The 26,239-nt window shown below is 38.6% G+C and overlaps 2 protein-coding genes across 4 annotated transcripts in view; one reads left to right on the top strand and one right to left on the bottom strand.

Annotated features, from left to right (window-relative positions):
- Positions 1 to 26,239, bottom strand: part of LOC129777544 (nephrin-like) — a 172,725-nt gene that overhangs the window by 77,726 nt on the left and 68,760 nt on the right. The gene's annotated exons all lie outside the window — the stretch shown is intronic.
- Positions 3,647 to 4,355, top strand: LOC129777545 (zinc finger protein 512B-like). The gene is made up of 2 exons (XM_055783869.1): positions 3,647 to 3,742; positions 3,811 to 4,355. Exons 1-2 carry the CDS (start codon positions 3,737 to 3,739, stop codon positions 4,294 to 4,296), a joined length of 492 nt encoding a protein of 163 aa, XP_055639844.1. The 5' UTR covers positions 3,647 to 3,736; the 3' UTR covers positions 4,297 to 4,355.

Raw genomic sequence — 26,239 nt, 5'->3', positions numbered from 1 at the left:
GGATAGTTTCTGCTTGCGAATCTCCTCCGGAACGCTGAATTTGTCCTCTGCGGAGAAGAACAACAGGCCCGGCAGCTGACGAAAGTCCGCTTTGACGTAGGTTTCGTCGTCCATTACCAGGCAATGCGGCTTCGTCAGCATTTCGGTGTACAGCTTCCGGGCTCGCGTCTTCCCCACCATGTTTTGCCTTTCGTCGCGGTTAGGAGCCTTCTGAATGTTTGTACGCAGGCCCTCCCGCTGCTTGGTCCGCTGGACGAATGAACTTGACAAATTCAGCTTATTGGCGACATCCCGGACCGAACTTCTCGGATCACGTCTATACTGCTTAACTACGCGCTTGTGATCTTTTTCACTGACGGAGCATCCATTTTTGCCGTTCTTCACCTTCCGGTCGATGGTTAGGTTCTCGAAGTATCGTTTTAGTACTCTGCTGACCGTGGATTGGACGATTCCCAGCATCTTACCGATGTCCCGATGTGACAACTCCGGATTCTCGAAATGAGTGCACAGGATTAATTCACGACGCTTTTTTTCGTTCGACGACATTTTTCCAAATTTACGAAAAATTGACAGTGAAGCATGGCCAACGTGATCTATACACTCTTATCTGATTATAAGCGAAACCTGAAGATATAATTCCTAAAAATTAAATTTCTACAGCGTTTTTTCCGTGATGCAATTTGATGTGACACACCCTTTATTTGAAAAAATCGAATGCCTGATTTGACACAGGTACGCTGAATTAGAGCATTCAAAAAAGTGGACAAACCATTATCATATTTTCGACTGGACAAGCCAAAATCATTTACCCGTAGATCAAGTCTCTTCCCGTAGATCAATATAGTGGAGAGAAAAATCGGATAATTTCCGAAAAACTCAGAAAGAAAGTAGGAAAATTCTTAAAATTGAATTTCCATATGTTCTACAATTACATAATGATTGCATTGTTAGCATTGTTAGTCCATTCGATGTTTGCGTTAGCGAAATTGATCTTTGTTCGAGAGTGGAAATGGAAGATAAATAAAAATGGAAGCCAAATGTGTTGGTAAGTGCAAAACCCGAGGAAGGAATGGTCCGATTGGAGTCGTCTTGATTTTGTTGTATTCGTCTCTGCCCGTAGATCAATGTTATGATGAGAAAAAAATTTTTTTTTGAAAAGCTTCGAGAGGAAATTCGAAAAAAATAATTCCCATATGTTCCACAGTGACATCGTTGTTAGTTCAATTGGATTTCATGTTTGTTGAACTAAGCTTCGTGTTCCGTTCGTGTGAAGTTAAAATGGCAATAAATTCTCAGATGGAATAACACGTTTTGAAAATAAAAATCATGAATGTTAGGTCACTTTTGAAGCATTCCATGTAACGGAGAAACAGAGAAGTGAAGTGAAGAGTTTGGGTAGAATAAATAAGAAATTTATATTAAATAAAATTGCAAAAGGCCAAATAGAAGATCAATCAATCAATCAAGCGATTGAACCCACCAGCGTTCGTCCAGTGAGAAAACGTGAATGTTTGGAAGGATTGACATCAAAAAATTGATTACATATAAATAAAAATGGAAGGTCAAATGTGTTGGTAAGCGCAAAACCCGAGGAAGGAATGTTCCGATTTGAGTCGTCATGATTTTGTTGTATTCGTCTCTTCCCGTAGATCAATATAGTGGAGAGGATCGGAAAATTTTCGGAAAACTCTGTTCTACAATCATATGTTCATATGTTCTACAATTACATAATGATAAGCATTGTTAGGCCATTCGATGGTTGAGCTTGCGGAATTGATCTTTGTTCGAAAGTGAAAATGAATTTTCAGGCTAAATAACGCATTCCTATATCTTCTATGGTCCACTTTGAGCCGTCTCTATTCTGATATATTCACCTTTTCCCGTTATGGAATGTTATGAGTGTTGGTTAAAAGTTTGAAAGTTCGCGTTTGCGGAATCAAGCTTCGCGTTTCGTTGGTGTGAAGTGAAAATTGCCTTAGATTATCAGGTGGAATAACGCGCTTTGAAAATAAAAATTATGAATGAAAATTTATTTTTCTGTTTCAAACATGTGTTCCATGTAGCGGAGAAACATGTTAACGAGAATTGTGTTTGAAAATAAATTTATATTATAATAAGGAGTTTTGGTAGATTTACACTAATAGGAAATTCAAAAGAGCCAAGGGGTAATCAATCAATGGCGAGTTCTGCGATTGAAACCACGAACGTTCACTTAGTAAGAAAACGTGAATGTTAGAAAGAATTTATATTAAAAAATTATTTTTGGTCGGGACGAAGTTCGCCGGGTCATATAATAAGTAAATATGTATGAACATAGAACGTTTTACAGCGTCAGTGTTATGATTTAACATCCATTCAACATCCTCGTATTTAGCAGCTGACATTGCTTACACAGCAGTAACACCATGTTTACTCTGTTGTTCTTTGAATCTCTGTAGGACATCATTGAAAAATGTACCTTTTCAGCTATGGCGGTCATTAATAGTTTTCTTTGGAGCACAGTTTGTATCGGATGCTGTAAAAAAACTAATGGTAGCTGTGTTTTCACCTTATTTCACTTATCATGCAGTACTCATATTATCTCATTCGATTCTTTATGAATGACAAGTATGTAAAAAAAAACAAAAACTCTCGTCATGAGTGAGCATTCTTGACGTTTTTCCTGAACCGAACATAACAAAAATAATCGACATTGCTGGCACGATGCAGAGGAATTATTTTCACTCATTGTTGTTCAATTGAGCATTCCTAGTCCTGCAGCGTTATCGAATCAGAGTAAAGTGATGCAGCGCTGTGTGATTATACAACGCGCCATCGCAAGAGGGAGGGTGGCTCGGAAAAGCGGGAAGTGCGCAGGAGTAATTGAATGGGTTTTGGAAACTATTCCCACCGGAATGTTATCATAGTGAAGCTCTCTGCAGCTATAGCGCAAATATTTCGATTTTATCCAATGCATTGATGCTCACCGCATTCCCGTTTGACAGCGAACACGTGTTCCGTCCTGGGATCCTATTGATTTACCACCATATAGTGGTGTATATGGATCAAAATTCGAAATACATCGCTATCGGTAGCGGATGTTCCGAAACAAAAACGTGTCTGCAACAACATTTTATTGACAGCTTACACAGCTGTTCTAACGCAAGATCATCAAACTAACATAACGAATAGCCTACCAAAAACAATTGGGTCGCTAGCCTCATTTGAATGAATTTCAGTGATATCCTAAGAATCCGATCGAATATCGAACTTTCAGTCAAACATCTTCGAACGGGGTTTTCCTCTCAGACATACCAAAATAGATTGTGGCTGCACTCGAACGCAACATAACTGCAGTGGATCAGAAATGAATGAACAGCAATCATGTATGCCAGAAGCAACCGAAATAATTGTGGTAAATTATGGGCACAATTTTCGTTCGCTTTTACGGTCGAATTCGCACCGACCTTCACCTGGTGAGAAACGGCTGATTCGTATGTTGATGCATTTTCCCGAACCAAACTTTTGAGCTGATGCACATCGCACACGGTAAGCGAAATTCATTTTCCTAATAAAGCGTGTAGCAGCTTACGAAATTTACAATTTCACTCGGTTCAATGCACCAGAAAACTGCTGCCGGATGATATAAAAATGGTCGAAAGAAAACGGCAAGGCATCATTCACTAGCGATCATCTCACCGGTTTGGTTCAGTCCGTCAATCACTGGAGCGCAGTTCAGCAAGCATTCGTTTCAAACATGAAGGTAAGCGTGCATCAAATTTCGACATGCGAATTGCCTTAGCAATTTTCAACCATTTTTTCGTTCACCAGGCGTTCGTGGTGTTGTCTATGGCTTTGGCCATCGCTTCCTGCGCGGCAGTCGACGAGTCTTCCAAGAAGGAGAAACGTGGCATCTGGGACCACGAGCACGATCACAAGGAGGTTAAAATTCTGACCCACACCATCACCAAAAAGGTTCCGGTTCCGTATCCCGTCGAGGTCGAGAAGCACGTTCCATACGAAGTGAAGGTTCCCTATCCAGTGGAGGTCGAGAAGAAAGTCCCAGTGGTGGTGGAGAAGAAAGTCCCAGTGATTGTGGAGAAGAAGGTGCCCGTTCACGTTGACCGTCCCGTTCCATACCCAGTGGAGGTGAAGGTTCCAGTTATCCAGAAGGAATACGTCGAAGTGCCGAAACCGTACGAAGTTCATGTTGAAAAGAAAGTTCCAGTGATTGTCCACAAGCCGGTGTACATTGAGAAGCCAGTACCCGTGACGCTGATCATCAAGCAGCACAAGAAGCCGTGGAGCTTATTCTAGGAATGATATGTTAGGTTATTGGGTGGACTGAATAAAATTTTCGTGTAAATAGTTTGAAACGAGAGCTTTTACTAATGAGGGATGTTACACACTGCTGTGTGTTGAACTTGCATAGTTCTTGAATTGCATTACACCAGAAAGTTATCGGTTTGGGTGTGACTATGGTTACCAATTGTTCAAATTGGATGTGCCGGAAGAAGGAAATTTAAGTTGGAGAATCATATCAGCTAAGCATATTGAAATCCGCCTTTTTCGTCGAAGTTTTAGATTTCATTGGAATAGATGGTTCTCTCTTCATTGGCTTGTCGGCTTGGGAAACGGCTTGTCGAGTTTCAAAAAATCGTTCTGCATTCTGCTACATCCTGTTGCGAATGATGCGAGATTGGAGAGATTGGAGGCACTGCTTCAAGATGTCAGAATGGATTTAGTCGCGACACTTAAAATACAATCTACACCGATAGAAGCTCTCAATCGTAAAGATGATAATTGTTTACTGAATCTATGGAAAACTATTGTTCAGATGAATCACTGTACGCATTGTGATGGAACCATCAAACGGCAGTAGAATTAGAAGGTACAAAGGACAATGTAAGCGAAGGCAGGATTCTCGGATAATGATTTCGACGAGTACAAATATTAACCCTTTGTAATCGTTTGTCTGCTCTCAGCCAATACAGCAAGGAAGTATACTAATCTTATACCTGATACAACAATGTATCAGTTTACATTTTTTTCTAAACGAGATTTAATGCCTGTTGAACTTGTTCACGAATCAAAACGGTGCTCCCATGAATAATAGATAACGGTACTTTGTATAAACTAAAACTGTAACCAATGGTTGGGGAAAGGCTAAATTGAAAACTTCATGTATTGTGACACTGTGAAGATATAAAGAGCAATGTTCTATGTGTTCAAACAGAAAGATAGATTTTTCCACGCAATGGATTACTCTCGGACGAATTTTAATTATCTGCATATAGCGAGTTTCAGATTGCATATGAAGCATAAACCGCACCCCGAAATCGCTCGTTGAAATAATCGATTTTCATCGACACAAAAACTTACAAATACATATATGCACACCCAAACAATTAAAACATCTACACTTGCAGTAGATACGAGAGAATTGGAAAGTTTTAATGTTGTTTATTAAGCCTGTTCGCTGGCTGGACCGAGACTAGAATTGAAATCCATGCCAAGGTGAAGTTTAAGTTGATGGTTAATTTCACATTTCTCTTCTGTTTTACTTCCGCACGCCAATACAAGCTCAACACTGTGCAGTTTTCTTTGTGCTTATTCTGAGAATGCATTCTGAAGTTGTTTCATGTCCTTTCTGCACGATAGCAAACCATAAATTCAACAAATGTCGCAACGGGGGAATTTTGATCGAGCCGCTTCTTTGTTTATTCCTCATCCGGATAATGTTTGGCATTCCAACCCCTTGAACCAACCCCTCATTTTCAGTCAGCACTGCTCTAATTTATTTTTATTTTTATATTTTTCTAAAAGCATGCACACAAGTATATCAAAGCAATAGATCGATATGACTTACAGATACTGCTCTCATGAAAAGCATCAAACCTCAATAATTTCTGGCGAGTCCAGCTCGTCAATGTCAGTTTGTTCAGGAAAATTTTTGACGAACTGGACTCGTCATTTCCGTTCAAGTTTAGTTCACTGTAAAGAATATATATTTTTATTTTTTGCGATAGATGCGTAGTAAAATCAACTAATTGTAAGCTTCATTATGAAATCTTTTTATTTCTTACACGATCAGTGTTTCTATTTTCATTTCAACCCCCATATTTTTGTAACTTGTAACTGTTCTAATATTGAGTATTTTTCTCTCTTAGTTCTTGTTGTAATATTTAAAGGTGAATAACAAATAATGAAATAACGGATAGTAAAAATATTATTTCTTTTATTTGTTCAGAGTACGTAAATACGTCCGAAATTCGTGACTCTACAGTGCCTGCCCTTGGATTTTTCGATTTTCGATTCATAGTTTAACCCTTTCCCTTATTATTTAGTACGTCACACATCAAGTGATTTCACTAGCCTGCTGAGCGCTCTAGCGCCCTATGTTAATCAAGTACCCACCAGTGAGACTCGATGTTGTACGGGAAAGGGTTAAGTATAGGTTAAATAATTTTACATTCCTTTGGAACAAAAGGAATAAGCGTAATACGATATGTAATTAAAAATTAGCCGGTACCTAGTGAATGGCGGTAGATAAAGTGTTAAGTGTCTTTTTTAGTCATTCTAAAAAAAAGTATTCTATCTAATTTATTTTCAAGAATAGAATACAATGAAATTTCGAACAAAAAATAATGAAACAGAATCTGGACTGCTATGGAGTGTAATGTATGATATAGACCGAATGAAAAAAGTTAATCGAATAAATCACAACACAAGCGCGTGTACGCGCCATTTGTTAATTACAGCAGAAACATAACCATATCTGTAATTGCACTCTGCTGTTAAGCATAAATAGCGCAATTGCACTTGAAAGAAGCAAACGTTTCTATTTCTACAGTACAAGTTTGGTTGTCGATACGATTCGATGTGATGATGTAATCAATCACACGCAATCAAAGTGCGAAAGAAACTAATATTAGTGTTACATACGAAGCAAATAACCATTTTACGAATGTTGGGGTATGGAAATTATTGATAGGTTGAGAAAATTGAGAAATCATTCCGGTTAGTGATGTCAGTTTCTTATCAGAGAATGGTCACAAGAGCGACATTTTTCGAATTCGATATAGGTAACAATTTATGATTAAAAATTATACGTTTTAGTGTGACAGACAAACAAGAAAATAGATGTGTTACAGAAAGCAATTTTAAACGGAATTTGATTGATAGTACACTACAATCAATGGTATATTTATTGTTGGACAAGATTTTGTTGTTATTGTAAAGTATTTCTTTCACTGAGAAGCTTAAAATAGTCCCGACAGCATTTATAACCGAGATTACATTTGCCTTTATATTTATACTAGCTGACCCGGCAAACTTCGTCCCGCCCAAAATTTGTTTTTTGTTATCAATAACTTCAAACATTCACGTTTTCTTATTATGAGCAAGTTCATGGGTCCAATCGCAGAACTGTTCATTGATTGATCTTCTAATTGACCCCGTTGAATTTACCTTTAACTATAAAATTACTAGTATTTCTAACAAAACTCATCATTATAATATCAGATTATTTTCAGACACAATTCTCGTGCAGATTTTTCAACCACTTGCAAATGACATGTTTCTCCGTTACATGGAATAAATGTTTTATACAGAAAATATGATAGAATAAAGACAGGCCTAAATCGGACAATTCCTTCCTCGAGTTCTGCTCTTATAAGCACATTCGGCGGTACTTTTTTATTGGTAGAAGAAGATATAGGAGTGCGTTTCATCACATTAAAATCCATTACAAGTTTCGAACAAAGATCAATTTCGCTAGCGCAAACATCAAATGGACTAGCAACACTTGTCACTATGTAATTGTAGAACATATGGGAATTTAATTTTCCGAAATTCCCCTTTTTCCTTCAGTTTTCCGAAAATTTTCAATTATCATGTTTGGTTGGAATATTTTTGGTTGAAATATGTGTAATATTTTTATGGGAGCCCCTCTCCATTCTCTCCGTTTTCTCATACCCGAAAACCCTCACATCCCAAATTGTGCTTGATCAGTTCTCGAGTTATGCAGAAGTTTGTGTTTCGTTTGTATGGTGTTGTGTATGTATGGCTTGTATTTTATACTAGCTGACCCGGCAAACTTCGTCCCGCCCAAAATTTGTGTTATCAATACTATCAAACATCCACGTTTTCTTACTATGAGCAAGTTCATGGGTCCAATCGCAGAACTGTTCATTGATTGATCTTACACTCTCAATATTTATTTTTCAGAGAAATTTTGAAATCAAATGAAGTGTTGCAGATTACCAGAAACTGAAATGTATACTCGTTTCAATTACAATGTATATAAATGTAAACATCGCAGGCTCTCCACGACTTTAAAAATGTCTGTTGTCTCGAGTGAACAACGCATTCAAAAATCAGAACAAATTGAAATATAAAAAATGCGGTTGCACCTCATCCCCAACCACGTAAATGCAGACACGTTAAGCTCATGAGTGTGAAGCCGCGTTCCGATTAAGTTGGCTGAAGCGCATACGTTCGCCTGCTTACTTAATTACAGCGGTCCTGTCAAACTGTGGATTTCCATCCACTTACAGACCCACATACAGGCGCTCAAGTATAGGCGAACATACGTAAAACATGCGCTCTGACCAACCTCCATCACGTTTGTGGGAATAATCTGCTGAAATTGATGGGTCACAATTATGACAGTAACCGCAAAATAATTTATGCACAAAAAAGCCGTTCACAGTGCAGTATCCGGTTCACAACTTTGAGGAAGTGGTAAGAGACCAGAATGCGCAGTGATGCAAACCGTTTTTGGTCGGTTGTAGTGGAGGTATCAATTTTGCCAACGTCCATGTTGGCCAGCCCACCATGCATGGCATATCCTGTTGACCAAGAGCCATCAATGGTTGGGATGACCATGACGATGATGAGGATGACTCCGGCGATAGAGATGATAAATTATGGTATGCCACCCTCCACATCAACTGGGTGCCCAATTGTTGGAATCTGGGAACGGAGTGGAGCGACTTGTAATTTCCGGAAGTTTGGGGAATTTATCCGTTGGTCAGCACGTATCGCGCCGCCGGGCGGAGGCGATTGTCGCACCACCAAGCCGAGCTGTTTACTCGAAATTAAAACCAGATAATCAACCATTTTATTTTGTTCCTGGTTAACGAAAACAACAACACGTCGAAAAGTGGTTACGCCGTGCGGTGGCTAACCGCTGCGATATGAGCACTTTAGAAGAGATATTTCACTCAAAATATGTTGTATCATTATTTGCTGGTTGGCACGATTTAAACGTGTTGTCAAGCTGTCAAAAAGACGCACAGCAGACTTATTCATATTTAAAAGAAAACAAACATTCAGTGCATTGATTCTGTGCCGCATTCCGCTGCATAAAAATACATTATAAAAAAATAAATTAATTCTCAACACCGCCCCTTTGCAAAATCAACCGATTGGTATCTGAAATGGGATCAATTGTGAACGGTGTAGACACCTACCACACCCCAATTTGGTTGGGGCCATCAGACGTTATGCATTCAAGCGTATCGAATCAAATTTTCATTTGTTCAGGGAAAAATAATGATGAAGAATCTTCTGATAAATTATGCAAATGAACTGGTGTTATTTTCCATGCGACTTTCCCCGGGGGGATTTTTATGCACTGTGCGGGAATTATGATAAAAAGCACAAATAAAATTTCAAGTATTGTATTATGAAATGCATTGATCAATTCTCTGGGGAATGTTTCATCTAGTGTGTTGTTTGTTATTATTTCTATGTGACCGAAATGTTAAATGTTTATATTGTTTTTTTCCGAATTCCAAACAACAAACAGTGCGTCCTCCGATGTTGCACTTTTCACTGCAGTACATACTCATGTCACGTTATTTATGTTCGACAATATGATCAAAAATACATGAAATATGAGAACAACTATAAAGCTTGATGCATGGAACTGTCTGCCGCGCATTTTACGGATTTTCAATGGATGACTGCAGAATGAAAAAAAAAATGATTGTATTTATACTTGGCACATCGAAGGTTTGCTGCCGGTGCGGAGAATGTCATAAAATACGTCCATTTATGAATGCCCATTTTATTATGTTCTGTGTGCGTTAATGAATTACTGTTAAAAATTCATGTTTATTTTTTTGGAGAAAATACGCTTGCTTGCGAAAGTGTAGTGCAAAAATGCATATTATTAATAATTCAATGCTCAGAAATTAATCAGCTACAGGGCTACGATTTTATGTTCGAGTTGAACAATTTAAGCGACAATAATCACTCAAAGGTAGATGAGACACTCGACGGTATTGTATACAGTGTAGGGAAAAAGAAAAAGAAGAGCTCATCATAGCGTAATGTATGTAAAATTGAAATTTGATCTTTTTTCTATGTAATTTAACACGTTGAGCTCTGGTAATGTCTTTGCTGCCCTTTCCGCATTAAGAGCGTTTGCACAATATCAGCATCAATCCTAGCTCCCATATATATATATATATATATATATATATATATATATATATATATATATATATATATATATATATATATATATATATATATATATATGTATTGTATAGAATGAAAATAGTCAGATATACGATAATGGAAGTAGTCACATTTGTACACACAAATACAAATGAAACACAAATTTCTGCATAACTCAAGAACTTATTAAGCAAATGGAACCAAATTTGGCATGTGAAGGTTTAAGGGGGCAATAAATGTTTCTATGGTTGCTCGAGACCCCTCCCCCATCTCTAAGACGGGGCTGCCATAGAAATGAAACGAAAAATTCTACATAACTTGGGATTCAACGAGTGGAGTCAGTTCAGCGAATATTAATTCGTTTCGCTCGACGTAATCTTCCGTGGAATGATCCTTCGAATCTCCCCAGCTACGAGGATCACTGCAAGCTGATTGAGCTAGACTTACTGATCTCAAGAAGGAATGTCCAAAAGCGCTATTCATATCGGATTTAATTACATCCAATACTGATTGTCCTGAGCTCCTCCGGATGATTAATTTCAACATTAATCGCCGGAATTTGCGTACCCAAAACTTTCTGTATCTCCCCACAACACGAACAGATTATGCATATAACGAACCTTTATATAGTATATGCCGTATGTTTAACCTTCATAGCACTAATTTCGACTATCATATTTCGCGTTCATCCCTCAAAAAATTGTTCAGTATCACTCTTCCTCAATGTTAATAGTAGTAGGACTTTAATGATTGTTAAATTAGTTGGTAGTAATAGAATATAAAGTAGATTTAATTGAAAGCATTAGGGCACCTATGTTCAGCCTGTTGACTTTGTAATAAATTGAAATTAATTGTTCACATAACTGCAAGTAAACGGAACCAAATTCGTCACGACTTTCCTTCCCCTATCTCTATGGGGGCATACAATTGAAATACAAATTTCTGCATAATTCGAGAACTAATGAAGCAAAAGGGTAAGGGTAAAATTCGAGGAAGGAATCGTCCGATTTAGGCCTGTCTTCATTTTATAATATTTTATGTATCAAACATTTATTCCATGTAACGGAGAAACATGTTATTTGCAAGTGGATGAAAAATCTTGTACGAGAATTGTGTTTGAAAATAATCTAATATTATAATGTCGAGTTTTGGTAGAAGTACTGAATTTTATAGTAAAAAATAATTTTAAAGGGTAGATTAGAAGATCAATCAATGAAGAGTTCTGCGATTGGACCCATGAATGTGCGCTTAGTAAGAAAACGTGATAGTTTTGTTCTTTATCGCAAAACATTAAACCCGTATTTTTTAATGATTTCAGTAGGGTAACCATTTCCATTTCAGGGTTGTCCGAAAGATCAACTTTTTCCACTTTTTTTTCCCCAAAATGACTTTTTTCAAAAAATCATAACTTTTGAACTACTAGACCGATTCAGATGATCGACATATCAAATTAAAGCCAATTACCTTGTCTTTTTTGAAAAAAATACTGCAGAAGATTCGAATTTTGTTTTGTTATTATTGATTGTATTCATTTTTTATTGTTTTCATAGTCTCGGGATCAAGGGCGCTATTTTTTCTGAAAAGCTGAGGATTTTTCACTTAACATATGTCGAAAACAAAGAGGTGTTTGTTTTCGTTTTTAGGTTATGATTTTTCAAAGTTAACCGATGGTATAAAATCATTTTTTTTCCAAAAATGACTTTGTCCAAAAATTTATTACTTTTGAACTACTGGACCGATTCAGATGATCGATATATTAAATTCAAGCCAATTAGCCAGTCTTTTTTGAAAAAATGACACATTTGCCAATTAAATGATTTCTAGTCGCATAGAAATATGACTGAAAACATTTTACCTTTGAAAAATAATAACTTAAAAACGAAAAATAACACATCTCTGATTTTTGGATATGTTATGTAAAAAAACCTCAGCTTTCAAGAAAAAATTTAAAAAATACAGCATCCTTGGTCCCGAAGCCATGTAAACTATAAAAAACCAATACAATGAATAATTACGAAATCAAAATCATTTTTTTTTCGCAAGTCTAATATAGTTCGAAAAAGACTGGTTAATTGGCTTTAATTTTATGTGTCGATCATCTAAATCGGTCCAGTAGATCAACAGTTATGAATTTTCGTGTTGGAAAAAAGAGGAAAAAAAAACTTAACTTTGAAAAATCATAACTCAAAAACGAAAAAAACGCCTTTTTGGTTTCTACATATGTTATGTGATAAATCCTCAGTTTTTCGGAAAAAAAATATAAAAAAATATAGCGCCCTTGGTCCCGAGACTATGAAAACAATAAAAAAAGAATATAATCAATAATAACGAGAACAGAATTCAAACTTTTCGCAGTTTTGCAGGAATCGGCTGTAATTTGATATGTCGAACATCTGAACCGGTCTACTAGCTCAAAAGTTCAAAAGTTCTGATTATTGAAAAAGTCATTTTTGGGAAAAAAGAGGAAGAAGTTGTTTTTTTCGGACCACTCTAAAATGGAAATGGTCACCCTACTGAAAAAATTAAAAAAACGGGTCTAATGTTTTGCGATAACCACTACCACTTTTCACGAAAATGTGAGAACCACTATATCGGGTTGGCAATCAATATATCAATATATATATATATATATATATATATATATATATATATATATATATATATATATATATATATATATATATATATATATATATATATATATATATATATATATATATATATATATATATATATATATATATATATATATATATATATATATATATATATATATATATATATATATATATATATATATATATATATATATATATGAGGTTTTTTTTTTTTTTTTTATCTGTATTATAGTGACTTTCAACTCATTTGGCTGGTTCGTCACTCTATTTCCATTTTTGGAAGAATGTCGGGAGTGAGAATTGAACTCGTGACCTTGAGCGTGAGAGGCATGGATGTTACCACTACGCCAGATCGCCTCCTCAATATATATGAGGTTTTTTTACATAAAGAATAGAAATAATAATAGAAATAAAACACAAGTTTCTGCATAACTCGAGAACCAATCAAGCAAATGGAGCCTAATTTGGGATGTGAGGGTTTTTGGGTATGAAAAATGTTTCAATGATGGTATGACACCCCTTCCTCTTCTGGAGAGGAGGGGGGTCCCATAAAAATAATGTACATATTTCAACCAAACATGACAATTGAAGATTTTCGGAAAACTCTGACGGATAATGGGGAAATTCGAAAAATTTAATTCGCATGAGTTCTACAATTACATATTGATAAGCGTTGTTAGTCCATTTGATGTTTACGGTAACGGAATTGATCTTCGTTCGCAAAGTGGAAATGAAATCTAATGTGATAAAACGCACTTCTATATCGTCTTCTATCTATATAAATAAAAATGGATCGCCGAATGTGTTGATAAGAGCAAAACTCGAGAAAATAATTGTTCGATTTAGTGCTGTCTTCATTCTATCATATTTTCTGTATCAAACATTTATTCCATTTAACGGAGAAACATGTTATTTGCAAGTGGTTGAAAAATCTTGCTCGAGAATTGCCGAGCATTGCCGTGCTGCAAAATAACTTTATCGTGTCTTTGATCATATTGTGGCCGTTTTTCTATCAGTGCACGGCTCAAACGCATCAATTGTCGTCGGTAGAGGTCCCTCGTAATGGTTTCATTTGGTTTTGGCAGCTCATAATACACCACACCCAGTTGGTCGCACCAAATAGACAGCATAACCTTCTGGACGTGAATATTCCGCGCGGCCGCCGATGTTGATGCATGGCAGGCGTATCCATACGTTGCCCATTTTTCATCACCAGTAACGATTCAATGTAAAAAAAACTTTCTTTTATGCCGTTGGAGCAGTTGTTCGCACGTGAAAAAACGCCGTTCGACGTCTCGTGGCTTCAATTCATAGTGCACTCAATGTCCTACCATATGGACCATTCCCATTGCTTTTAAACGATCGGATATGGTTCGCCGAGCTACTCTAAGTGTATTTGCAAGTTCTTGTTGCGTTTGTGACGGATCTTGATCGAGTAAAGCCTCCAATTCTTTATCTTCAAACTTTTTTTTGCGTTCTTCGTCTTCCAAGTCAAAATTACCACTTTTAAACCGTGCAAACCAACTTTTGATACGTTCGCTCAGTTGGAGCATGGTCACCATAAACCTTCACCAAAATGCGATGACTTTCCGCAGCTTTTTTCTTCATATTGAATTAATGAAGTAACACAACCCGCATAAACACTCTCGTTGGTACGAAATTCGACTATATTATATTAATTCGACTATATGGTAAAAAACTATATTGTTTACGCTTCAACTTTTAGACATATACTAAAAAAGACGCGCAATGACAGTAACAGCTCGGCTGAAAAGTTCATAAGGTTGACGCCGGGATGGTGCCTCTTGCAAAAATCTACTTGTCTATCACAAAGCACCATCTTCCAATGGATACATGTCAAAATTTGACAGCAATCGGTCGATTGGTTCGCTAGTTACAGAGCTAGTTACTATTTTCTGTTCGCAGACCTGAAGAGAATGCTCGCTGGCAAGAAATTTAAGACCGATGATGAAGTGATTTCCGAAACTGAGGTCTATTTCGGAAAAACCGAAAGAATATTATAAAAATGGTATCGAAAAGTTGCAAGATCGCTATAATCTCTGTATCGCCCTCGAAGGCAATTATGTTGAATAATAAAATTTAATTTTGCAAAAAAAATGTTCTACTGGGTTATCTTAAAAACTTTTTAGCCGAACTGTTAGCTTTCCAACGAATGTCTGGAAATTTGATTCACTGGAATAATAATCAAGTTACGCTATCTGTTGTAAAACCGAAGAAACTTACCGGTACACCTAATACTTCAATCCAATGACTGTTGATATGAATTGAAAAATATTTCAAAAATGAGTCCAACAGATGGTCCATTCTTATACATATATATTTTGTTAATATTATATGTTATGGATTAACGTTCAGTACATATTCCAAACTCAACTGCCACAAAAAAAAATCAATAACCCTGAAAAATTAATTCTTCTCGTACAAAACTCATCGCGTGTTGTATGTTTCCTATTTGATTTAACCACAAACTAATCCCCCCCTGGCTCCCCCCCACCTGAGGATAGAGATCCTTTCGGAAGGCTTCGAATTGTATCGATTTCCAGCGTGGCTTAAAATACGCGAAGCGCATCCCCCGAGGCTCAGTTTCCCGCTATGGGAAAGCGGTGGGAGCGAGGAATTTCAATTGATCAAATTTACTTTTATAGTTGTTGGCCCTGTTTCTTCGCCCTGTGCTGTTCCTGTTTTAAGCGCCTAGCTTCTCCGGCACGAATGATGTTCTGCAAGATTTAGGTGGTGAATGGGGGAAACGATAGAGAGAGAGAGGGTGTAGCTGCGCTCAACGATGAACTTCCGTTTTTCCCGTATCGCTTCGCTTTGGGATGATTCATCGCCCACAGAAAGTGCCACGCAGTTTCCTTTCTCTCGTAATTTGCCGGAGATTGGTATCACGGCATCAACGGGAAGGTTCCACAGGATATACCGAAGGGGAAGATACGATCCGGCGAACACAAATTATTGCTTTAATTCAATCAAGTAACGAAATAAGATTTAGGAACACTTACACGCAAGATTAGCGTCGGCTCCCGTTAACTCCGGCCTGTTTGGTCGAGTTTCTAGTCACATACCGGGCCTCCTCGGTGGACGGGAAGGATATCGCATCGCGATAACGAGCACCGAAGTGAGAGGCGGAACAAAATTAGTCCAAATGAACATTGGGTAAAATCTAATAAGGTGCTCGGTATCAGCATGCGCTCCGAGTGCAATGTAATTCCGTCTTGAGATGTCCGTAAAAAGGTGGAAGAATCGATTTGCAATGGCCCAATCAAAAAATGGTATTGATGTGAAATCATACCAGAAAATAGTTGGTTACTAAACAAGAGAATAAATAAATAATCTACATTTTTCGTAGTAGTGCTCCCTTGGCCGAGTGGTTAGCGTCATAACTAACATGCCGACATTTTTCGTAGGATGTGCATCCAAGTTTGCATATGGTTGATTGGTCCAGTGAGAAACAAATACTCAACTAGCATCTTTTTTTCCGATCAGCCCAAGTCCGCGAGCCGACAGAAAAAAGTTGAAGCAGAAGCTTTTTGCGTTGCATGTTTTTGTTTCACTTTCATATCGGGCTGAATGCGTTCGAGTTCATGCAACAAAATCTCTCTAAATTCCATCCGGATGGCTAGTTGGTTTTAATTGAACGTTAGTATGAGCAATTGGTGCACCGGTCAAGTTGATAATTTTCACTGAATGCTCTTCGCAATAAGTGTTGAACGAACAGGGTGAGTACAGGTGGTACTAACTTGATGTCAGTTCCGGTTTACAAGGGAGATGCATACCGGGAGATGCTAGCGGGCATTTTGGTGAGTCACTATCGATGTTCCTTCTCCACTTAACAGCTTTTGGGCGATTGCATTCTTCAGACTGTTTAATTATTGACGCTCTATACTGAATAAGGAGTTTTACCTTAATGGAGCAGCTCAAAGAAGTTGATTCGCTGCCATCCGACCGAATACGCAATGAAACGATCCTGACCGTCTATTCTGGCTTGGCCACGGTTCGGACCGTTCTGATCTGGTGACCAGAATATGGTGTTTTCAACAACAATTCATTAGTATATCCGTATATCCAATTGATTGATCGTTACAGAAGAGGCAGGAACGTAAAAACGGATACAAGAATGGATACCAAAATAATGCGGGAAGTAAAGAAAAATCCAATGGTCACCATCAGTAATACATAGGGAACCCTCTGGTGCATCTGAATAATCTCGTAGGAATTATGCCGAAAGGTCAACAACAGGTTTAAATGTTTATCTTGGTTAAAAGTTATAGAAGCGGGCACTTTTTCTTCAGCCGCATTTTGTTCGAACGAATATTTTTTTCATGATTTTCATAATCAATTGCTCCACATTATTTCACAGTTTTTTTTTTTTATTAAATCGTTGATTTTTACAGGCTCAGTTACATAAGTTTAAAGGAGCCAAACTCCTTTTTGTATAGTTACAAGTATATATAAACATTTTTTATTAATTCTAATGTTAATGAAGTAGAGAACCGATTACTCGCGGCTTGCTCGAGTTTAGAAGGGTGACATTTTGTTTCAGGAAAAGGATGGGATATAAGGATATGTTGACAATGTTCACACTCACATTCGCACTCACATTCATCATACTCAATTCTTAAGCCTATCTTATATCTAACATGTATTTACATTTCACCTTATTCTATTGTTAGTAAGAAGGGATTTGATTTCTCGCGAAGGGAAAGGAAAAGGAGAATATAAGGATATAAGGACAATCACACACGAAGATTGATAGCTTTTAGGAAGACATATATTTGGGACATGTAATCAAGGTCTAAACCAGCTAACACATCTCTCACCGGCACATTGGGCTGCCTTCCTCTAGCCCGAAGAGAGTTTTCTAAATTCGATCTGGCAACAAGATACTCCTCGCACGACCAAACACCGTGTTCGATGTCGTGGTAACCTTGGCCACAAGCACAGATATTGCCATCGGCAACATTAAAACGAAAGAGTAGCGCGTCTAACGAACAGTAATTGGACATGAGTCGAGAGAAGGTGCGAATAAAGTCCCGACTTAAGTTCAGACTTTTGAACCATGGTTTGAGGCTAACCTTAGGGATAATCGAGTGAAACCACCGGCCCAATTCATCTTCGTTCCATTTACGTTGCCAGTTAGCGATGGTATTTTTACGGACTAAAGAATAAAATTCATTGAAAGCGATTTGACGCTGATAAATATCGCCTTCAATTGCACCTACCTTTGCCAATGAGTCAGCCCTCTCGTTACCCGGAATTGAGCAATGTGAAGGGACCCAGACAAAGGTAATGACATAACAGCGTCTGGATAAAGCACTCAAAATTTCTCGTATTCTCTCAAGGAAGTACGGCGAGTGCTTTTCCGGCCTCACTGAACGGATAGCTTCGACAGAGCTAAGACTATCCGTTACAATGTAATAGTGTTCAACAGGTCGTGAGGCGACGCTGTCCAGCGCCCAATGTATTGCTGCCAATTCAGCAATATACACAGAGCAAGGATTCTGAAGACTGTGGGAGGTGCTAAAAATTTCGTTGAACACTCCAAATCCTGTGGACTCATTCATAGAGGACCCATCAGTAAAGTACATATTATCACAATTGACACGCCCATACTTTGCATTGAAGATCGTAGGAATGATCCCCGATCGATGATAATCTGGAATTCCATGGATTTTCTCCTTCATGAACAGATCAAAATGTACAGAGGAATTGATGTAGTCAGGAAAACAAACACGGTTGGGAGTATACGAAGAAGAATCAACCTGCATGGAGATGAATTCATGATATGAGCTCATGAATCCTGAATGAAAATTTAGCTCGATAAGCAGCTCAAAATTTCCGATCACCAATGGGTTCATAACCTTACACCGGATGAGGAACCGAAGAGATAATAAATTGAAGCGATCTTTTAGTGGGAGTACGCCTGCCAAAACCTCGAGACTCATGGTATGCGTTGAGGGCATACATCCCAACGCAATACGGAGACAAAGATACTGAATTCGCTCGAGTTTAATGAGATGTGTTTTGGCAGCTGATTGAAAACAGAAACTGCCATACTCCATCACTGAGAGAATAGTTGTTCGATACAACATTATAAGATCTTCGGGATGGGCTCCCCACCATGTGCCGGTAATTGTACGGAGAAAGTTTATTCTTTGTTGGCATTTTTTACTCAGATACCTAATATGGGCCCCCCAAGTACATTTGGAGTCGAACCAGACCCCAAGATACTTGAATGACATAGCATGAGTGATCGGTTTACCCAAAAGTTGAAGCTTTGGTTTTGCTGGTCTATGCTTCCTAGAAAAAACCACCATCTCTGTTTTCTCCGTGGAGAATTCGATCCCTAGCCCAATGGCCCAGGTTGAAAAATTGTTCAAAGTATCTTGTAAGGGTCCTTGCAGGTCGGATTCGTTTGATCCTACGACAGACACCACTCCGTCATCTGCAAGTTGTCTTAGGCTGCAATTTTGTGTAAGATAATTGTCGATGTCACATACATAGAAGTTGTACAAAAGGGGGCTTAAACATGAGCCCTGGGGGAGGCCCATGTAGGAGACCCGAAAGCAACGCAAGACAATCATTCGTCCCCTTGCCCCTGCGGAACCCATATTGTGTATCTGAGAGTAAGCCATTCGTTTCAACCCAATGATCAAGGCGAAACAAGATCATTTTCTCCAACAATTTCCGTATACAAGACAGCATTGCTATTGGGCGGTACGAATTGAAGTCGGACGCGGGTTTTCCGGGTTTTTGAATAGCTATAATTCGCACTTGTCTCCAATCATCTGGAACAATATTATGCTCCAGAAACCGATTGAATAAATTCAACAAGCGATGTTTCGCCACATCAGGGAGGTTTTTTAACAAGTTGAACTTAATTCTATCCGTTCCTGGAGCAGAATTGTTACATGAAAGAAGAGCAAGAGAGAATTCTACCATCGAAAACTCAGAATCAAGATCGCACCTATCTTGTGGTATATCTTGAACAATTTTCTGCACGGGAGCGGAATCGGGACAAACCTTCCGTGCAAAATTAAAAATCCATCGATGTGAATATTCTTCGCTTTCATTCGTTGAAGAGCGATTTCTCATGTTTCGAGCCACTTTCCATAATTTTTTCATTGACGTTTCTCGTGACAAACCTCCCACGAAATTTCGCCAATCAGCACGTTTTTTCCCTTTGATCAAATTTTTGAACTGATTTTCAAGGTGCAAATACGTTTGAAAATTCTCAATGGTTCCACGTTTCCGAAAAGCTTTAAATGCGTTCGATTTATCCTGATAAAGCTTGGAACATTGGCTATCCCACCATGGATTGGGAGGCCTTTGACGAAAAGTGGAGCCTGGGATGGGTTTCGTTTGAGCGCGAACCGCGCTGTCATATATCAAACGAGAAAGGAAGTTATACTCCTCCAATGGAGGCAAACCATCTCTGGAATTGATGGCTAGATCAATTGCGTCCGCATATTTTTTCCAGTCAATGTGTCTTGTGAGGTCATATGCCATGTTTATAGATTCAGAAGAATTCGAACCAATGGTGATGGAAATTTTGATTGGCAAGTGGTCACTGCCGTTGGGGTCCTGGATTACATTCCACTTGCAATCTAACGATAGTGAATTCGAGCAAAGCGAGAGGTCAAGAGCACTTGGGTTAGCAGGAGGTTTAGGTACACGTGTTGTTTCCCCAGTGTTCAAAACGGTCATATTGAAGCTGTTACAAAGGTCATATATCAACAATGAACGATTGTCGTCGTACTGTTCCCCCCAGGCAGTTCCGTGAGAGTTGAAGTCTCCCAAGATCAATCGTGGCTCAGGAAGGAGTGAGCACATGTCAACAAGTTGATTGCGGCTAACCGCAGCTCTCGGAGGCCAATACAAGCTGACAATACAGAGGTCTTTGCCTCTGATGTTTGCATGACAAGCAACAGCTTCGATCCCTCCAATAGGTGGAAGGTCAATTCGAAAAAATGAGTGGCACTTATTGATACCCAATAGCACCCCTCCGTATCTGTCATCACGGTCCAAGCGTATGATATTAAAATTGTGGAAAGAGAGATCATCTCGCGAAGAAAGCCAAGTTTCGGACAGAGCAAAAACATCACAATTGAACTTATGAATTAAAAATTTGAATGTATCCAATTTAGGGATAAGACTACGACAATTCCACTGTAAAACAGTGATATCTCCGACCTCTCTATTTAAATTAGACATCAAGAGAGATAATCATTGCAAGGAGGGGCCATGTTTGCATCAATTGTTGCAAAATTGTCTTTAATACTGGAAGCATTGAAATGACAATGGTTCTGATGGAGTCGGAAACATTAAAACACTTGAAGATTTGGTCCAAAAGGTCAGACAACTTTATAAATCCCGATTGGGAAGTTGAACTGGACGGAAAAACAGGGACAGTTGGGGTTTTTGATGTCCCCTCGAGTGCTGGGCCATTCGAAGGTGAATTATTCCCACGGAAACCAGGAGGAACCTGATTTTGCTTGTCCGCTGCACTCGATTTTTTAGGCATGCTAACAGGGGGTATCACCGGAGGGGCTTGTCCTTGAACTTTGGGAGTGGTCACATTTTTGCGCCGGGGATTCCCTTGGAAAATGAACGGTGTGCCCCCGTTAGCTGTGTCCGCTTCTATTTCGTCAACGGGCAACGTGGCGAAGACATTTTGTGTGTTGATTGGTTGTTGTTGTTGGGCCAGTGGCGAAGCGCCCTTTAAAATATCCGCAAAAGTGCGTTTCGAGCGTTCCTTCAAAGAGCGCTTCTGTTTCTCCCAGCGACTCTTGTAAGTTTCACAAACTGAGAGCTCGTGTGGGGATCCCCCGCAATATGGACATTTATGCTCAGTCGCACTGCAGGATTTCCCCTCATGTTGCTCTCCGCAAGTGGCACAGCGCTCCTTGTTGGCACAATAATCTGAAGTGTGACCAACTGACTTGCATTTGTTGCAAGTCATGGGCTTTGGCACGAAGAGTCGCACAGGCAATCTCAATTTGCCCACCATGACGTAGTCAGGTAGAGCGGAACCAGCAAAAGTTACTCGAAACGAGTCTGACGGCGTGAATTTAGTTTTTCCCTCTTCTTGGGATACTTTTCCTAGTTGGCGGCTGTCCAAAATTTTAACACCCACCAACGGGAGTCTTTTAAATTTACCAACTCCTTCTTTTATCATTTCGCACGTCAGACCAGTTTCAGTTACCACCCCCGAGATTTCTACGTCATGGGAGGGCACGTAGACGCGATACTCTAGGGAGAATCTCTCGTCGATCACAATTGCATTCGCGTGTTTCCGATCACTCACGACAACACGCAGTTTGTTCGGTCTAACCTTAGAGATTTCGACCACGGAGGAATATAATCTTGCCAGATCTTTCGAAACTTGAATGACATTAATTGCCTTTCCTTTTGGTTTAGGCCGGAAAAAAACAACCCATGGACCAGCTCCAAGTGCATCGTCTGGATAGACCTTGACACGAGGAGAGGAAACAACTGAGGGGGAGGACGAGGTCGATTGTTGAACGGGAGCGGTATCAGTAGGGCTGGGAGGCAAGTTCGGTAGTAGAGCGGAAGCGGGAGCGGGAGATTGAGGGGGCGAAGAGGAAAAGTTTGCCAATTTTCTTGAGTGGGGCTTGTTAAGGTAGATTACCTCTTTCTCTGAAGAGACATCTTCTGAGGGGGGAACGCGTTTAAGCGACTTCCCAGCCCCCGTTGTAGCTAGTGAGGAGGAAACAGTAGTTTCAATCTCCATGTCAACATGACCTTCTGCCATTACGGCAGATATAAAATAATATAATTCTTATTTTTTTTTGTATTTCTAAACCTAATATATATTATACCTAAATCGCACACCAATGCGAATGAAATGAAGCGGTGTCTCAATCGAACCGCGTGGCAATCGCTCGGCACAGATGCAACGGTATATCGCACCACAACACGATGATGGAATCGATGACGATGCTAAAGCACACACAGCGATGATACGGCACACGCACCGCGTCCGCCGTGGAGGACTTCTTCCTCACGCTGGTAGTGATTGCTGCTCTCCTCACTCGCGCAATAAAGAGAACCCCGTTAGGGCGAAATAACTTCACCAGCCACGAACTGATAACGGTATAATCTCCACTTTATAATAGACGCGAACAAATTTGCGACCGATGTCTTCGGACTGCGCGAGCTGAATGATTATTTCACAGTTGGAATTTGGAAAGATCACGATGAATAAGATTTCAAACGAAGCGAAGATGTCATTATCATTATTATTGATATCGGAGCGGAATTTATCAAAATGGACCCGAAAAAGTTGACTAATTGTCAGCAGTGACTGATTGTCAGAATTTGGGAAAAAGAACAGCTACAGCTTATTTTCAAGAAAGGCGACAAACTTAACTGTGAAAAAATTTGTGCAATCTCCGTCCTGAATGCCACCTACAAAGTGCTTTACAAATTATCTTCCGTCTTCGATCACTTCGATCATTCGCGGGAAGTTGTCAGACCGGCCTCATCGAAGGTCGGTCTACTACTTCACTACTTCAGAAAAGCCGTGATCACAGAGCCGCATATGACTCAATATCACGAAAACAGCTATGGAGCTGACCAGACTGATTAAGGCTGCAATGGATAGAATACAGTGCTATGTGCGAATATCAGGTGGATTATCTAATTCATTCAAGCCCCTCAGAGGCTTCGGTAAGTTGATGGTCTCTCTTGTCTGCTATTTAAGGTTGTGCTAGAGGGTAATACACTGCGTTTTATAACTATAGAACCACTCCATTTTTCTGAGTTTCCTGAGATATATAATAAGTCAGTTGAATTGAAGTATACAGTATGTTTCATTAGGTTACAATTTATTACGGGCTTAAGAATTCACGTAATCACGACAGTTTGTATTTCAATAATTTAATTCACTAGCACATTTCCATTAACAATTCCAAATTTATTTGAATAGGCGACCGGTTCGTCCACCACAATTCCTTTCGCGAAGTAAAAAAGCTACGTGTACTTCCTTCGATTGTTCAAAGCCAAGAGAGTCTTTTTCATCTTCAATGCTATAACAACTCCATCTAAACTCAACTATAACCATACTCTTTTTCGATCATTAAACGGTTCAACGGAAGACAGGCATAATATTCAGCGTTACCAGACTTCTACCTTCATATTTCTAACTATAACACAGTATATAATACAATAACAATCCACATTTATATGACTGGTCATTTGAACTTTATTGTTGTGTTCAGGCGTGAAACATTCAAAGAACTACAATTCCAGTGTTTCATAACTATATAACCAGATGGAAAAACTTTCACTCTTTACAAAATTATCGTCAATTTCACATGTTACAATAAATTTTTAATTTGTTGATCATATTTAGTTCTCAATCAGTTCATACAATCCATTCGGGTTGGTTTAGATCAAGCTGCGCCATGTTGTAGTGTGTATCTCGTTCTACGCAGAGGATACTGCCCGTTTGAGCTCTTCAAATAACTCATACTGCTTGTAAGCTGCATCTACTATTCGTACGATCACTCCTCATAAGTTCTTGATAGGGTTTTGATCTGGTAAACAAGCTGACCAGTCCAGAATCTGAAGCCCTTATCCATTAAACCATGCCATGAATTTCTGGATTTTATGAATTGATGTCAAATTACCCAATTATCAAGGTGATAAAAGCTATCTGAACCAGACCTTTTCAAAAATATTTTCCACAAACCATCACTGCCGCTTGCAAAGTTACGAGTTGAAAAATTACATGACACGTTCCGTAAGTCCTTACAGTATGAACAAATTCTATTCCAATTGAATTTCTTTTTATCCGAGAAGTTCTCCTGAAATAGTTAAACCCATGGGATAAGCTTCCATATTAGTTTTTGGACCCGCAGCTTTAGAGATGGGATTTTCATGCTTTGGGGATAATTTTCTCAAAAAGGCCTGGTTTAAAAAGTTTACCATCAACGCGAATGAACAGTCTGAAGTGGGCTATGGCGTAAAAGTGGGCTATGGGGGTGAAATTGGGTCAAAAATGGAGAAAGTTAGTAATATCTTGACAAATATTGCGAAACCTTTTGATAGTTGTGAGCCGTTTAATAGGAGACATATTTCCACAACTTCCAATGCATAATACTTAACTGTTGACTGTACAAATAGTTATTATTTAATCATTCATCAAAGTTTGATATGTAAATAGCCATCAAATAACATCTCAGAAAAAATCTCATGCCCAGCATTATACAGAACTACTAAAATTGCAAATATTGGATAGAATTATTATTTAAAGTCTTGCCAGATGAGTCATTACTGATTTTGAACATCAAATTTTTTTTCCATTCGAATTTCAATATTTCCGAAATAATCTTTTATTTACACTGAGTGGGGGTGAGAATGGATCAAGCACAAAATTGAACTCCATGTCAAACCGATATATGGATTGTCGGATTTTCATGAAAATTGGTAGTTTTATTCCTCATCATAAAATTTTAGACCAGTATTTTTTATGTTTTCCATCAGGGTGACCATTTCCATTTTATGGTGGTCCGAAGAATGAACTTTTCTCCTTTTTTTCCAAAAATGGCCTTTTACAAAAATTCATAACTTAACTACATAACTACTGGACCAATTTAGATGATCGATATATCAAATTAAAGCCAATGGGCTAGTTTTGTTTGAAAAACATTACACTTAAAAAAAAACAGATTTTGTTTTCGTAATTATTGATTATAATTGTTTTTCATAACTTGCACTTGCAAGTTACTATATTTTTTATATTTTTTCTTGAAAGCTAAGGTTTTTTTTACATCTTTCTTCTTCTTCTGGCACTAACGTTCCTAGAGGAACTCCGCCGTCTCAACGTAGTATTACTTGCGTCATTTTCATTAGTACTTAGTTGAGATTTCTATGCCAAATAACACGCCTTGAATGCATTCTGAGTGGCAAGCTCTAGAATATGCGTGACCACAGTGCAAGTCAGAGGAAATTGCTTTGAAGAAAAATTTCCCCGACCAGAACGGGAATCGGGAATTTCCCCGACCAGAACGGGAAACGGGAATTTTTTTACATAACATATCCGAATATCAGAGAGATGTTTTTTCGTTTTCGAGTGATTTTGCGATTGGACAACAACTATGCGACTAGAATCCAATTTTTATGCA

Source organism: Toxorhynchites rutilus, chromosome 3 (assembly GCF_029784135.1).
Source record: "Toxorhynchites rutilus septentrionalis strain SRP chromosome 3, ASM2978413v1, whole genome shotgun sequence".
NCBI lineage: Eukaryota > Metazoa > Arthropoda > Insecta > Diptera > Culicidae > Toxorhynchites > Toxorhynchites rutilus.
This window is presented reverse-complemented; position numbering and strand designations above follow the sequence as displayed.